The following is a 15,234-nucleotide window of genomic DNA, read 5'->3' on the forward strand; positions in this document are numbered from 1 at the left end:
TTTAGACTCCAGGATGTGTCTGTCATCCTGTCTCTTCCAGTTTTGCCTTTGTACATGCTCTTTCACCTGTCTGTGATCTTCTTTTCTCCCCCAACTCCCATTACTCTTGTTAATTCTTATTGGCTTTAAATGTTTCAACTCAGCTGTCACTTTCTGGAAGCCTGCCTTGAACTTTCCCTTTCTATGTCTGTCTCCCCTGACCTCTAACTCTTACTAATCCTATTTGGCTAGGTGCCCCCTGTATGTTTATTCCCAGAACTTTTAGTGAGTACTCATCAGCACTTATCACTGATTATTTGTCTGCCTGCTAATTATATTGTAAATACCATGAATTTTATGGTCTACTTTCTAGCATACACGATCATTATCATCATATAATCATATTTAATATTTACTGAGTGTATGCTAGACCCTGGTTAAACATTTTAAGTTGCATTATCTTGTTTAATCCTAACAGCAACCCTTTAAGATATAAATAACTATCATTATTCTTATTTTCCAGGTGGGAAAAGTAGATACAGACTGGTTAAGTATCATTCCCAAGGCTAGGTAGCTAGTGAGAGGAAATAGTATAATTTGAACCCAGGGAATAGCATGAACTTCTTTTTTCCCGTAGCGTTTTTGTGAGGTTTAAAAGTGAATGCACACATGTAAAACACATAGACTGGTACCTGGCACTTAGTATTTAGTAAACATTAGCTATTAAGTGGAATCAAAAACTTTCTTCCGTAATATTTAAATAAATAACTGTAATATTTTAGAAAAAGTTAAAAATCAAGATAGGCAATTAATGAAAATAAAATCATGAATAATTTCACCATTAGAGATAAATTACTTTTAATATTTTTGTGTATATTCTTTCCTTTCACATGCACTATTTATATAAATACTGTTTTTAACTTGCCATTTTTATTCTATGATATTTTATGACTATCTATCCAAATTAGTAATCAATAAATAAAGTCTGTATCATCATTTGATACAGTATACAATGGTATACTATGTATACCATTGTATGTGTGTACTACCATAATTTAATCTATCTCCTGTTGGATATTTAGGTTGTTTCCAATGTTGAGCTGTTATTAAAAAGGTAGCACCAAAAATCCTTATATATTCTCCTTTGAGTGCTTGGGAGACAATCATGAAAAGTCAATAAAAGTTGATGATGACCAATGTCAGTGCATCTATATTTGCATAATTCTCTCTCATTTTGGAGCACCTAATGGAGGAAAAAAAGTAATTGTTACAAATAATTTTTCTTGGTATACATTTTCTATTAAGTACTACCTATCTATAACTTTTTCTTTTAGAATTGCAGAATGAAAACTTAAAAGAATCAAATGAGAAGCAGCATCATTTGACATCAGAACTAGAAGATGTTAAAATGTCTTTGCAAAGAAATGTGGTATGATTTAGAAACTGATTCGTGTGTGATAAGCCTCACACTCTCAGTCAACAAATATTTATCGAATGCTAGTACTATGTACAAGGACCCAGAGCTTCATATCCCAGTCTACAAAATGCTTATAGTTTAGAGACATGGGATAAAAAGTGTAACTATAATAGAAGACTATGCTAAGTACCAACAGAATAATTCAGACAAAAATTGCTGCAATAGTTCTAAGACTTGAAAGAACACCATGCGTGGATTGGCTAGGAAGATTCCATGGAGAGGCTGGGATTATAGGTGGGCTTTGGAAGAATGGTGAATTGAAATAAGAGTAGTAGGTAGGCATTCCACATTGGCCAGGGTCGGGTAGAGGAGAGGGGTGAGAGGATAAGGAGGGAGGGAAGCAGATGAGTTCAGCTTTTTTTCTTAAGACACTTGGATCATAGCTTTTGTTTTGTCTTTTATTTCATTTAGGGTACTCAAAAGGCTTTAGAGGAAGATTTACAGATAGCAACCAAAAAAATATATCAGCTCACTGGAGAAAAAGAAGCTCAAATGGAAGAATTTAATAAAGCTAAAGCTGCTCATTCATTTGTGGTTACTGAACTTAAAACTACTGTCTGCAACTTGAAAGAATTATTGACAACAGAACAGCAAAGGTAAAAAAGTCTCTTATTTAGCTGTATAAAAACAATTTGCTTCTAATATTCAGGGCCATTTTCTATTCATTGTCTGCTAACTTTTAATTCCTATGACAACTGTAACCAAGACACATTTTTAATGTATGTAGTGAAAATACATTTTAAAAGTTTGTAATGGGTAGGCAGATATCTAGAAAAGGATAGGAGGTATTCTCTAGGATAGTTCCCATGCACGCTTTGCCGTAGAGTCAAGCAGTATAGACAAGCTCATAAGTGCTGATGCAATGATATGACATATTTACTTAAACTGTGGATTATTATTAGCTTCACAGAAATAACTTCCTAGGCTGTGGGGTTCATTTTACTGGGGTCTATAATCTTTCTGATTTATAAAATGAACAACTAGCCTGCTATAGAGTGGGTATGCAAACATTTTTATTAAATTAATGGATTAATGAGTTAATGAATATGATTGTGTATAAAATAAACTATTTACTTGCATTTCATCTAAATAGGAGTTTGTCTAAAACTTGAGTTAAAAACGTACTCAGTGTTTCACTGCTTTATATTAAAGAAATATTCATATAAAGCTGTCTTATGAGGCCTAGGTAATTATTTTTGTCCTATTAGCATTAGGGTTAAAGTCTAGTAGGATGAAAGAGAGGAACAAGCTTCTCTCTAAAGTCATGACCTGGCCCTAGCAGTATTTCTTTTCCACTGCTTGTGCATGACAAAGGCAGAAAAGATAGCTTTTTTAGCTCAGCTAATCTTATATGTTCTTGATTCACTATCCAGGTGATTTTCAAATTTTAAAATTGTAAGTGGCCCTTAGGTGTCATCTGTTCCAGTTACCTCAGTTTTATAGATGAGAAAATGGAAAGCCAGAGGAGTTAAGCGAATTGTACGAGTTCTCATATTTATATTGTTCTTAAGGCAGAATTCAGTATAATAGTAGTTAACATACTCACTTTCTTTCAGAGTTCTAGGATTATTAATTTGATTATCATCAATAGCTAAGAGATAAATTATGACCATAAGCTTTAAGGGTTTATGTAGATGTAGTTAATATACAACTATGTATTTATAATAGTAATATCTTATTTTGAAATGTTATCCTATCTGGCACAGAGTAGGTACTCAAAAAATGTTTAATAATTGAATGAGTGAATCTGTGCTAAGATATCGTTGCTGAATTGCACCAATTTTAGTTACTAGATGAAGTCTGACTAAAAGAATATTTTACATTGTAAATTAATATATTTTACAAGATTGGAAAAAAGTGAGGATCAATTGAAAATACTTACCATGGAGCTTCAGAAGAAATCAAGTGAATTGGGTAAGATTTTGAGAATAATATGTTCATGATAATATTAGTCAATTATAAGAACATAAACACTATTTCAGAATAAAATATAGTTTCTCCCCTGTCATTTACCAGTAGTGATTATTTGATAATTTTTTATTTTCCTTTTCAAATATATAAAATTTAAACCTTGAGAAAGACTATTCAGTATCATTATGGAGTTCATAGATATCTAGAAGTGTAAGGAGCCTAAGAGATATTTGTAGTCTGTTTTCCTTATTTTTAGATTTAGAAGCCTTAATCATTCTTAGTGGGAAGTGTCTGTTATATTTTAACTGAATTTTGAAATTTCATTGATTAGTCATGTTGGATTATGAACTAATTATAGGAAAATGCATTGTTTTAAATCATATGGTCTTGTTAATGTTCAACAACTTTTATGGCCAAAAGAGAGAGAAGTTCTATAGTTATTTTGTGAATTTATGATCATTTAGTTAGCCAATTCTAATAGCTCTATGCTTTATATTTACAAATCTTCATATCTACAAATGTGGAGAATTATAAAGATATAAAAGCATTTTTTTCCAATTTTGGTAAAAAAATTATTTTTATAGATTAAAATAATTAATGAATTGTCAGGTGTTTCTCTAGAATATCTCCATAACTTTCTGTAAGCTTTATTATTAGCTTTGAGTACTTGTATAATTAAAATAATTGTAGGTAATATTGCCTTGTTAGGATGTTTGGTTGAACTTATAAACCCTATCTATACCTTTACAATTAGGATGTTTGGTTGAACTTATAAACCCTATTTATACTTTTCCTTTTGCAATACTTAATTTTCCACTGTAGACTAGAGTAACCTTTGAGCATCCAAAATTGTGCTATCCAATGGTGAATAATTTTATTTTTTTAGTATTAGTTTATATTAGAATGATTGTAAATGCATTTTTCATCCAATTTTTAAATCTTCCTTCAGAGCATAGCATACTGTTTAAAATCACTGCAAATATCTACTTTCTTTGAATTGTTCAATTGAATGTTGTAGACTAAAGGAATAGTTTTAGTCATTAAAATATCTTTAATGGATATTTATTTGTAACAATTTATTCTGATATTGAAATTAAGTGGCTATTACTGTCATATTAAAAAATGCTTGATGTGATATTTCTCATAATAGAACAATATATTATGAGAAGTTCGGATAAGGAATTCTAGAACTGTGACACAGTTCTGTGTATATTTCTTAGCATTGTCTGAGGTGCTGTGGGAACATATACTAGAAGTAAAATACCATGCTCTTGAGAAATCTCTAATTGTGGGAGAAAAGTTGAACGCATAAAACCATTAGAGCAGTGTTTCCAAATAAGGGAGCGTGCAAGAATTCTGTTAGAATAAGGGAAGGAAATATTAGAACTTCTATTTCTATTTATGTTTTATGCTTTACATATGTTTTATAATGAATAATATCATAATACAAATATTTCTATTTTACAAATTTACATAGACTATAATTATGTATTGGCGTTTTATACATATTTATGTATTTGGGGTGAATGGTTATAGATTTCTTAATGGTGGAGATGTGTTAATGCTGATAACAAGAGGAAGCCAAAGGTGTCAATGTGGACTGCAGAGTTGGAAAAGGCTTTATAGAAGAGGGTAGATTTTAAAAGTAGACTTTAAGGTGTAGGGAATAGATCAAGTCCTCATTTCTTCTTTCCTGGTTTTTAGAGTTTCACGCACGTTCTCTTAGCCCAGCAGAGGGTGCGTGTGAGTAACATAATGGAACACAAATGGTATTTGTCAGATTAATCATCAAACCATGCTTCGGGTTACCCTACATTGTCCTCACCTTTGTTCATCCCTTGTGTTTACTAGGCTTCTGTTTGCTTTGCCTTTCTTTCATAAGCTTCTATCTTACTGCAATAGCCCTCATTCTTATTGCTTTGTTTCCTGGCTACACTTTGCATTATTCCTTGATGGTATTTTCGTAGGCTGACATCTTGTGTAGAGTATTCCTCCTTTTGCCTCCATTGTCTAAATCATCGACTTATCCCAAGACCCCTTTTTTGTATGCACCGCTCAGATAAAGCCTGCTCTACCCTTTGTATCTTGGCATTAGGTCTGGACCAGACATCTTTGACCAGAACTAATTGCAATAGCTTGAAAATCAATCTTTTTGTTTCTTATCTACCTTTTGTTCATTCTTGTACTGATGCAAGACTGTTCCTTTAAAAATACAAATCTGACTATTCTGTGTTGCAAATTTAAGAGCCATCTCATTGCCTAAGTTCAAACTTTTTAAATATCAGCTGTCTTTTCATCGCTCATTTAAAGAGTGTGGTAGTGCATACCAAGTAAGTTAAAGCCAATTGTAAATACAAAATCTTTGTCAAATAATTTTTTCTCAGTTTCTTTACTTGGTGCAGTTTACTTTGCTTCTTCATGTGTCTCCCGTCTTCAATTCAGTCTAATATTGCTCTAAACAGGTTTTATTCCTCTGGTCATTTTTCTGTATCTGTACCTGTGTTTGCTTTCACTCTGGTTATGTAAGAGATCTCCCTCTAGTTTTTTCTATTGCTGTTTCTTTGATTACTAGATGATATAATAATTATTGAATTTAGACTTAGATGTTTATTCCTCATTTATCTTTGGGTATGTAATTAGGAACATAATGGACATGGTCTTTGTTCTCATGAGATTTGCTCTCTACTTGGGGAGACATAAAAACAAATAATCACAAATAAATATTTAATCACAAATTGGGATAAGTGCTATGAAGGAAATGAAAATAACACAATGTAAGAAAACAATAGAGCCTAATTTAGATTTGGTGATCAGGGATGGCCTTCAACTGAGATCTAAAAAGTAAGTGAGATTTGGTTAGGTAAAGCATGTGAGTTGGGGAAAGCTTTTCAATCAGAGGGAAAAGCGTGTAAGAAATGCTTTAAGGTGTATAGAAGCTTGGTTAATTCAAGTAACTGAATGAAAGCTTTATGTGAGTGAATGTAAGAAGTGATATGGAAAGGGGAATGAAATGAAGATGGGGTGACAAGGACCAAGTCAGGGCCAAGAAAAGGAATTTTGATTTTATTCTAACGGCAAAGGAAAACCATTGCAAGATTTGAAGTAGAGGCATGACATGATCTGGTTTATGTTTTTAAAGGCTCACTGTAACTTCTATATGGCAGATATATTTGGTGTGGTGGGTGGGGAGTGCTGGTTGTGAGGAAAGTGTAGAAGTGGGGAAATCAGATTGGAGGCTATTTGAGTGGTACAGGTTTGAGAGAATATCTCTTAAAAATGGAATCATATCACACTTCTGCTAACATTTGGTGAGCCCGTTATCTGAGGACGTTTTTGTCTGTCTTCAGCTTTGAGAATCTTTCTTCTCTTATTTCTTCTCTTCTAGTTTCATTGTTCTCTCTCTCTCTCTGTAAGTCCTGATAGGTGGATCTTGGAAATTCTGGATCTATCTTTCATGTTTTTAAATTTTTATCTTATACTTTATACCTTTTGATTCTTTTTCTGGGGAATTTGGGGAAAAAAGTTTTTGACTTCCCCCTGAATTCATCTTTAGCTATGTTTATTTTGCTATTTAAAAATCTTAGTGGTCAAATTTTAAATTTCTAAGAGCTCTAGGTAATTTATTTCATGGATATAGTATCCTGTTGGAACATACTATACTTAGCAAAGTATCTGCTTCTGTTTGCTCTATTAATTCTTTCTCCTTGGATTTTATTTTAGTTCTTCTCTTAATTGAATTTGGTACATGTGTTTCATGGTTTTGCTTTTCTTCATAATTGTTGATTCTTGATTGTTTACTCATCTAAGTATTTGAGAATCCATCTTCACACTTCTGTTATAATCAAATTCTTCTGATTGTGGGGGAGAGATGGGAGGTGCTGTGAGGAAGGGTTGGCTTGGTAGTTTGTCTTTTGGGTAAAAGGGATGTTTATTTTGCTTAGAGATCATGAGCTGTTTGGGGTACTGCCACGTCCCTTGGGCTCTAGTTTCCAGAATTCTTGATTTAACCTGAGGTGAGCTGTGTGATGGGAGGTGTGGTCCTCTGGTCTAGTTGTTCCACCTAGCCTTCATTGAATTAATGTGGGTTTCCCCTCTCCAAAGATTCCTCAGCTTTTTGGTTTTTTTTTTTTTTTTTTGGTGAGGAAGATCAGCCCTGAGCTAACATCCATGCTAATCCTCCTCTTTTTGCTGAGGAAGACCAGCTCTGAGCTAACATCTATTGCCAATCCTCCTCCGTTTCCCCCCCACCCCCCAAAGCCCCAGTAGATAGTTGTATGTCATAGTTGCACATCCTTCTAGTTTCTGTATGTGGGACGCGGCCTCAGCATGGCCGGAGAAGCGGTGCGTCGGTGCGCGCCCGGGATCCGAACCAGGGCCGCCAGTAGCGGAGCGCACGCACTTAACCCTAAGCCATGGGGCTGACCCCAGCTTTTTGGTAGTCTCTCTGGTTTTCTTAATGTTGTTCTTTTTTATGTATATATATTTTTCTTTTTTCTTTTTTGTGTCTTTAAAAACAATTTATGGGATAGGGAGAGAGCGTGGAGACCTGCTCACTCCACTATCTTTAACCAATCTTTGAGTTTTAAAAAATTAACTATTTTTATGTAAACTGAAATTTCGTGGTTAAATAAGCTTTGCACGTGACAGGTTTTTATTTTAGACTCTATATTGGCATTTCACATTTTGCTGATTTTTCCTTAAAGACTGTGGGCAATTATTACAAGTTTTTTGTTTGTTTTTAATGTACAGAGTCTGGAAATTTTCAGTAAATCTATTATATCTGCAATAATTAAAAACTCTTAACAGTGAGGAGGGACAATGTTATAGAGGTAATAAAATTTTAGGTGACAGCTAGACATCATTTGGGAACTTTGGTGTAGGCAGTTTAAAAATGTCAGAAAGGAGAAGAAAGCAGGAGGTTTGGGCTGGAAAGATTTTAAAATTCATTAGCCTAATGTTGAATTCATGGAAGTATAGAAAGAAAAGCATTGTAAAGCATTATTATTTAAGGTGGCAAGAAAGAAGGGTGTCAGCAAAGGAAACAGGAACGGGAGTTAAAGAGGAAACAGGAAATCTGAATAATGCAAGGTGTTGAAAATCAAAGGGAGAAAAGTAGAGAGTGGTTAATAGTATCAAGTGCCAGAAAGCTCCACAATGCTGATAACTGAGAATTGCACCACAATATGGTTATTGGTGATCTTTGCGATCATAATTTTATTAATGTCGTGGAGATATATATTTTATATAGATTCATTGCTTATTTTGTTTAATGAACTTTGGGCTCATTTAGTTGTAGAATTAACTTTATAGAAACATTACTATTAATATTTATCCATTATTATTTTTGCATAGCTCTATTTGGACTTCCTCTATGCTTTACAGTGCTCTAGTTGCATTGATCCATCTCTTTTGGTTTTTCCCTTTCAAGTGATATCATTCTTATTTCTTGTCTCTCCTTTCCTATTCTTTTAATCCAGCCTTTAACATATTTATATTCTTTTGCTTATTTTAGAAGAAATGACTAAGCTTAAAAATAACAAAGAAGTAGAAGTTGAAGAATTGAAAAAAATCTTGGTAAGTATATAGTTTCTCTTATTTATGTATAGCAATTACTTTTCAAAATAATATTGAATCCACTGACTTAGACTCTCACACTAGAGATGTTTTAATGCTAGTTTTTCCAGCTAAAATATAAAAAAATTACATTTGGGTTTTTTTAGTAAAGCCACATTCTTGTCTGTACCAATTTTTTTACATCTTGATAATTGTCTTGATGAAGGTGTTTATATTGTTTGAACATGTGTTGACAGTACATTTAACTAGGATCAAATATGCATGTTATGTAGCTGATTGTAAATTTGATGTACCTTTGAGGCACAAAGCTGCAATTTTGAAAAAGATATGTATGATATATATTCAGTACTTATGTTTAGTGTTTAGGTAGAAACACGTTTAGTGAATTTGTTAGGATAAGGCTTCATTATGTTTTAATTGATTACAGTGTATAGAGCATGGGTTGGCAAACTTTTTTTGTAAAGGACTAGATAGTAAATATTTTAGGCTTTGTGGGCTGTATACAAAATGTTAATTCCCTCCCCCGGACCCCCCTTGCATACCCCTCCTCTCGCCCTCCTTGTCCTCTTCCTTCTCTCTTCTTTTGTTTTTAATAACCTTGTAAAAATGTAAAAGCCATTCTTAGGTCAAGGGCCTACAAAAAGAGACTGCAGGCTGATTTTGTCTTGCAGGCGTAGTTTGCCAACCCTTGCTATAGAAGACAATATTGTTTATGATGACAGATATTTGATTTTGAGTTTAACCTATAACATCTCTACCTGATTTTGCAACTCCTAACTCTTCCGTCTGTTGGGAAGCATTTTTTCTAAATGCTTATCCTTTCTCCATTGAATAGCTTTTGCACAAACTCGTGTAAATAATAATAATGTTCATATTGCTTTCAGATTTGTTAATGCATAGTTGTACTTCAAGTCTCAGCTTGAATATCAGTTATTTAGGAAACCTCTGTTGATACTCCTAGCTAGTTTTGGACTCTTTATGGCTTGTTCCCATAGCACCCTGAACTTTTCCTTTATAGCACTTATCACAAATGAAATTAATTTATTTTCACTATAATTGTTTAAAGCTTTATTCACCCTTTAGATTCCCCCTTACTTAGCACAGTAGATGGCACATAGGAGGTACTCAGTAAATAAATAGTAGAATGAAGGTTTGCTCCACTAAGGGCTAAGAACCTATGTCCTGTTTGCCCTGTAACCCCGGTACTTAACACAGTGACTGACACTTTATAAGCACTTTATAAATATTTGTCGAATGAATGAATACTAAAGCATTGTTTTTACTATAAAGATTCACTCCTACGTGGACAAGGATTGATTTAGGGTTCTCTTATATTTGAAAAGCAATAGACAATAATTAATATCTTGGTCCTTAAAATCATAATGCTTCAATTGATAGCCAGCCCTTTACTTCTTGGCTATATGACCTAGAACAATTTACCTAAACTCTAAATGCTACAGTTTTTCCATCTATGAAATGGGGAAAATAATTGTACATATCTCACAAAGTGACTGTGAGGGATAAATAAGATAATACATTTACTCATTTGACAAACATTTGTTGAGTTCCTATTATGCTATACTCTGAAGATACAGTGGGGAGCAAATGGATGCATATCCTGCTTTCATGGAATTAAGTCATGAAATAATCACACTTGAATACAAGCAGTCATTCAAAGGTAATATTGCAGTGGTGACAAGGGCAACAAAAATTTAGTTCACGGTGCTGAGAGGCTTATAATAAAGGGATTTGAACTAGTTAGAGAGGTCAGGAGAGGCTTTTTTTTGAAAAAGTAAAGATTGAACTGAAATCCAGAGAAGGAAAGGAAGAGCTTACAGGTAGAGGAAATATGTACAAAGGTCGTTTGTTGGGAAGGAGTATGGTGAGTACACCATGGAGTGAAACGAAGAGTGTGGTGCAAAATGAGGCTAGAGAGTCAGGTAGTAGCCTAATTAGGTAGTAGGCTGGCAATTCATGGCCTTTTAAAGCATATCAAGGGAATTTTGTATTTATCGTAAGAGGAGTGGGAAGTGCTAAAGAATTTCAGCAAGGAGTGACTTGGTCAGATTTGCATTTTGAAAAGCTCATTTGGCTTGCAGTATGGTGAACAGTATATTAAGATAGAAATTAAGAGTAGATAGACAATCACGGTGGCCAGAGGAGAAATGATTGTAGCTTAGGCTGGGAGGTGGTGGTAGTAGTGAGAAAAGTGAATGGTTTTGAGAGATATTTAAGATTTACATACTTTGAATTGATGTAGGGTGATGTTACCATTTGTTGAAAAGACTCTCCTTTTTCCATTGAGTTGCTTTTGCACGTTTATAAAAAATCAATTGGCCATATCTGTGTGGGTCTATTTCTGGATTATTTCTGTTTCCTTGATCTGTTTATCTATCCATTCACCAATATATCAGTGTCTTGATTACTGTAGCTTTATAGTAAGTCTTAGATTTGGGTAGTGTAATTCTTTTTTAAAATTGTTTTAGCTATTCTAGTTCCTTTACTTTTCCATATAAAAGTTTTAGAATCAGCTTATCTATATCTAAGAAAATCCTACTGGAATTTTGATTGGAATTGTGTGAAATCTATAGGTCAAGTTGGGTTGAATTGATATCATTAGTATGTTGAGTCTTCTAATACATGAACGCAGTATTTATCTCCATTTATATAGATCTTCCTTGCTTCTTTCATTAGCATTTTGTATTTTTCAGCACACAAATCCTGTATATGTTGTTATAGTTATACCTAAATATTTCTTTCCTTGAAGGTGTTGTAAATAGTATTTAAAATTTTTTTCCAATTGTACATTGCTAGTAGATGGGAGTATGATTGCTTTATGCATTGGTCTTGTATCTTGCAATCTTGCTAAATTCACATATTAGTTCTAGGGATTTTTTTGCAAATTCCTTGTAATTTTCTATGTAGACAATCATGTTGTCTGCAAATAGGAACAGTCATATTTCTTTTTTTCTTGTCTAACTGTACTAGCTCAGAATTCCAGTATAATGTTTAGTAAGAGTGGTGAACATGTACATCTTTGATGTCCTGATCTTAAGAGAAAAACATTCAATGTTTCACCATTAAGTACGGTATTAGTTACAAGTTTTTTGTAGAAGTTCCCTTCTATTCCTAGTTTGTTGAGAGTTATTATTATAAATCTATTTTGAATTTTGTCAAATACTTTTTCTGTGTTGATTGATGTGATCATGTGGGTTTTCTTCTTTAGACTATTAATATGGTGTATTACATTGATTGATTTTCGTGTATTGAACCAGCCTTGCATTCCTGAGATAAATCCTACTTGGTGTGATGTATTATTCTTTTTCTATATTATTGAATTTGTTAATATTTTATTGAGGATTTTTGTTTTTGTTTTCGTGAGAGCTATTGGTCTGTACTTTTCTTGGATTGTCTTTGTCTGGTTTTGGAATCAGGCTAATGCTGGCTTCATAAAATTGGTTGGGAAGCATTTCTTTCATTTCTATTTTCTGGAAGAGATAGTATAGAATTAATATTATTTCTTCTTTAAATGTTTGGCAGAATTCTCCGGTGAAATCATCTGGACCTAGAGATTCCTTTTTGGCAAGATTTTTAACTATGAATTTAATTTCTTTCATTGTTATAAAACTATTTAGGTTACCTGTTTTATCTTGGGTGATTTTGGTAGATTGTGGTTTTCAAGGAATTAATCAATTTCACTGAAGTTGTCAACTTTCTGTGCATAGAGTTGTTTGTAGCATTCCCTGTTATCCTTTTAATGTTCTATGGGGTTTGTAGTCTTACCCTTACTTTCATTACTAATATTAGTGATTTGTGTTTTCTTTACTAATTTTATTGATCATTTCAAATAACCTGCTTTTTGTTTCATTGATTTTCTGTACTGTTTTTCTGTGTTTAATTTAATTGATTTCTGCTCTTTACTGTTTCCTTCTTTCTGCTTCTTTGGGTTTATTTTGCTCTTTTTCTAGGTTCTTGAGGTGGCAACTTAGATTGTTGTTTTGAGACCTTTTCTAATATAAGCATTTTAATGCTCTAAATTTCCTCTAATCACTTCTTTAGCTATATTCCAGAAATTTTTATATGTTGTATTTTCATTTATGTTAAAATATTTTCTAATTTCTCTTGAGATTTCCTCTTTGACCCTGGTGTTATTTAGAAGTCTGTTATTTAATTTCCATGTATTTGGAGATTTTGCTCTTATATTTTTGTTATTCTTTTCTATTTTAATTCCATTATGGTCAGAGAATATACTTTGTTTTATTATTTAAATTTGTTAAGGTTTGTTTTGGAAATCAGGATATGGTATATCTTAGTGAATGTTCAGTGTGCTCTTGAAAAGAATGTGTACTCTGCTATTTTTAGGTAGAGTGTTCTATACCTGTTAATTAGATCCAGTTGGTTGGTGGTGGTGTGAAAATCTTATATGTTTTTGATACTTTTTTGTTTAGTTCTAGTTACTAAGAGAGGTGTATTAAAATCTCCTACTCTGATTTTGTAGTTGTCTGTTTCTCTCTAATTCTGTCAATGTTTGGCTCATGTATTTTGAATTTCTGTTATAAGCCTCACATTAATATATAACTATTATATCTTCCTGATAAATTGGACTCCTTGATCATTATTAAATGCCTCTCTTTATCTTTGTTAATACTCTTTTGTCTTGAAGTTTGTTTTAACTGGTATTGTTATATTGACTCCAGTTTTCTTATGTTTATTGTTTGCATGGTATATCTTTCAACCTATCTTAGTCTTTATCTTTGTAGATGTTTGTATATATCTATATTTTTCCTGCATATAATTGGGTCTTCCTATGCACTATTGCTAGAGTTTTCTTTTTAAATCATAAATATGATCATGTTATATTATGGTATCAGAATTTTCAATAGCTCCACATAGCCTGTAGATAAAATTCAAACTCTTTAACTACAATTTGTAGTTTTTGTAGTTATTAATATAGGACCTCTTATTGGCAAGCCTTTAATAAAATTGTTGTGATCTCACACTTGAGTAAACAAAATAAAAATTGAGTTCATAAATATATACTCTGTTGGCTAACAGGAGGATTTAATAGAAATTAAGTATCCATAACTAAAGAGTTAATGGTTGTATTATACTTTGTCTTGCTCGGTTTCTAGAGCTATGCTGTCCAATATGGTAGCCACTAGCCAAATGTGGATTTTAAATTTAAATTAATTAAGATAAATCAAATCTAATTGTCAGTGGCGCAGCTGTAATAGTGGCTCAATAGCTACCATATTGGACAGCACAGAGAATGTTCCTATTATTGCAGAAAGTTCTATTGTACAGGACTTGTCCAGAGAAAAGGTTGACAAAATTTTTATGTAAAGAGCCAATAGTAAATTTTTAGGCTTTGTGGGCCATATGGTCTCTGTTGTGGCTGCTCAACTTTGCTGTTATAGGGCAAAACAGACATAGCAATACATAAATGAATAGATTGACTATATTACAGTAAAGCTTTATTAAAAATAGGCAATGGCTGGATTTGGCCTGTGGGCTGTAGTTTGCTGACCCTTGGTGTCTAGAACATTGAATTTAATTCTTGACACCTCATTTAAAATGGTATATTGACAAAATGAGACTACCCTGAGGGAATTTAAAACCATTTCACAGGAAGAATGATAATAATAATTAGAGATTTTAGAATAGTTACAAGTTGGGGAGTGATGATAACTCTCTTCAAATATTTGTCAGCTATCATGTGAAAGAGAAATTAGACTTCTATATGACTAAGGAAGGCAGAACAATGACCGTTGCATATAAGTTACAGGGAAGCACATTTTGAAATAGAATAGTGAGTGACTAATAAATGCTAATAAATTGGAGTGATTTATGCATACGACAAGGTTTGAATTCAATGACCTGTAAGATGTTTTAAAATAAAAAAATTCCAGGGCTCTGTCCATTAAATCCTGTGTCATTATATTTAGTTTTGAAATTTACTTAATAATGACTTGGTTTCTCTTTTAAAAAATTTTAGCCAAAGAGAAACTTGTAGTCTCTCCACACCTCTATTTAGACAGTTTGATTATTTTGAATATGCGTTGCTTTGACTATCATGATTTGTTAATGTTCTTAAATAGGCAGAAAACCAAAAGGTTTTAGATGAAAAGAAACAATTTGAGAAGATTGCTGAAGAATTAAAAGGAACAAAACATGAACTAACTAGTCTTCTCCAAATCAGAGAGGTTTGTTTAAAAAGGATACATTTTTCTTTCAAATATTTTGTTAGTAGACTACAGATTTACAAAATAGATTATGGTGTGGCTGTTAGCTTT

At 32.8% G+C, this 15,234-nt stretch overlaps 1 protein-coding gene across 5 annotated transcripts in view; it reads left to right on the forward strand.

Moving 5' to 3' along the window:
• Nucleotides 1-15,234, forward strand: part of SYCP1 (synaptonemal complex protein 1) — a 117,986-nt gene that overhangs the window by 41,143 nt on the left and 61,609 nt on the right. For 4 of the 5 annotated variants that reach the window (XM_058538870.1, XM_058538875.1, XM_058538873.1 and 1 more), the window contains 5 exons: nucleotides 1,314-1,408; nucleotides 1,868-2,052; nucleotides 3,303-3,370; nucleotides 8,880-8,941; nucleotides 15,040-15,144. In XM_058538870.1, the coding sequence (XP_058394853.1) occupies nucleotides 1,314-1,408; nucleotides 1,868-2,052; nucleotides 3,303-3,370; nucleotides 8,880-8,941; nucleotides 15,040-15,144 (515 nt within the window). The remainder of the gene's footprint in view (nucleotides 1-1,313; nucleotides 1,409-1,867; nucleotides 2,053-3,302; nucleotides 3,371-8,879; nucleotides 8,942-15,039; nucleotides 15,145-15,234) is intronic. The other variant, XM_058538871.1, reaches the window with a different exon arrangement.

Source organism: Diceros bicornis, chromosome 4 (assembly GCF_020826845.1).
Source record: "Diceros bicornis minor isolate mBicDic1 chromosome 4, mDicBic1.mat.cur, whole genome shotgun sequence".
Taxonomy (NCBI): Eukaryota; Metazoa; Chordata; class Mammalia; order Perissodactyla; family Rhinocerotidae; genus Diceros; species Diceros bicornis.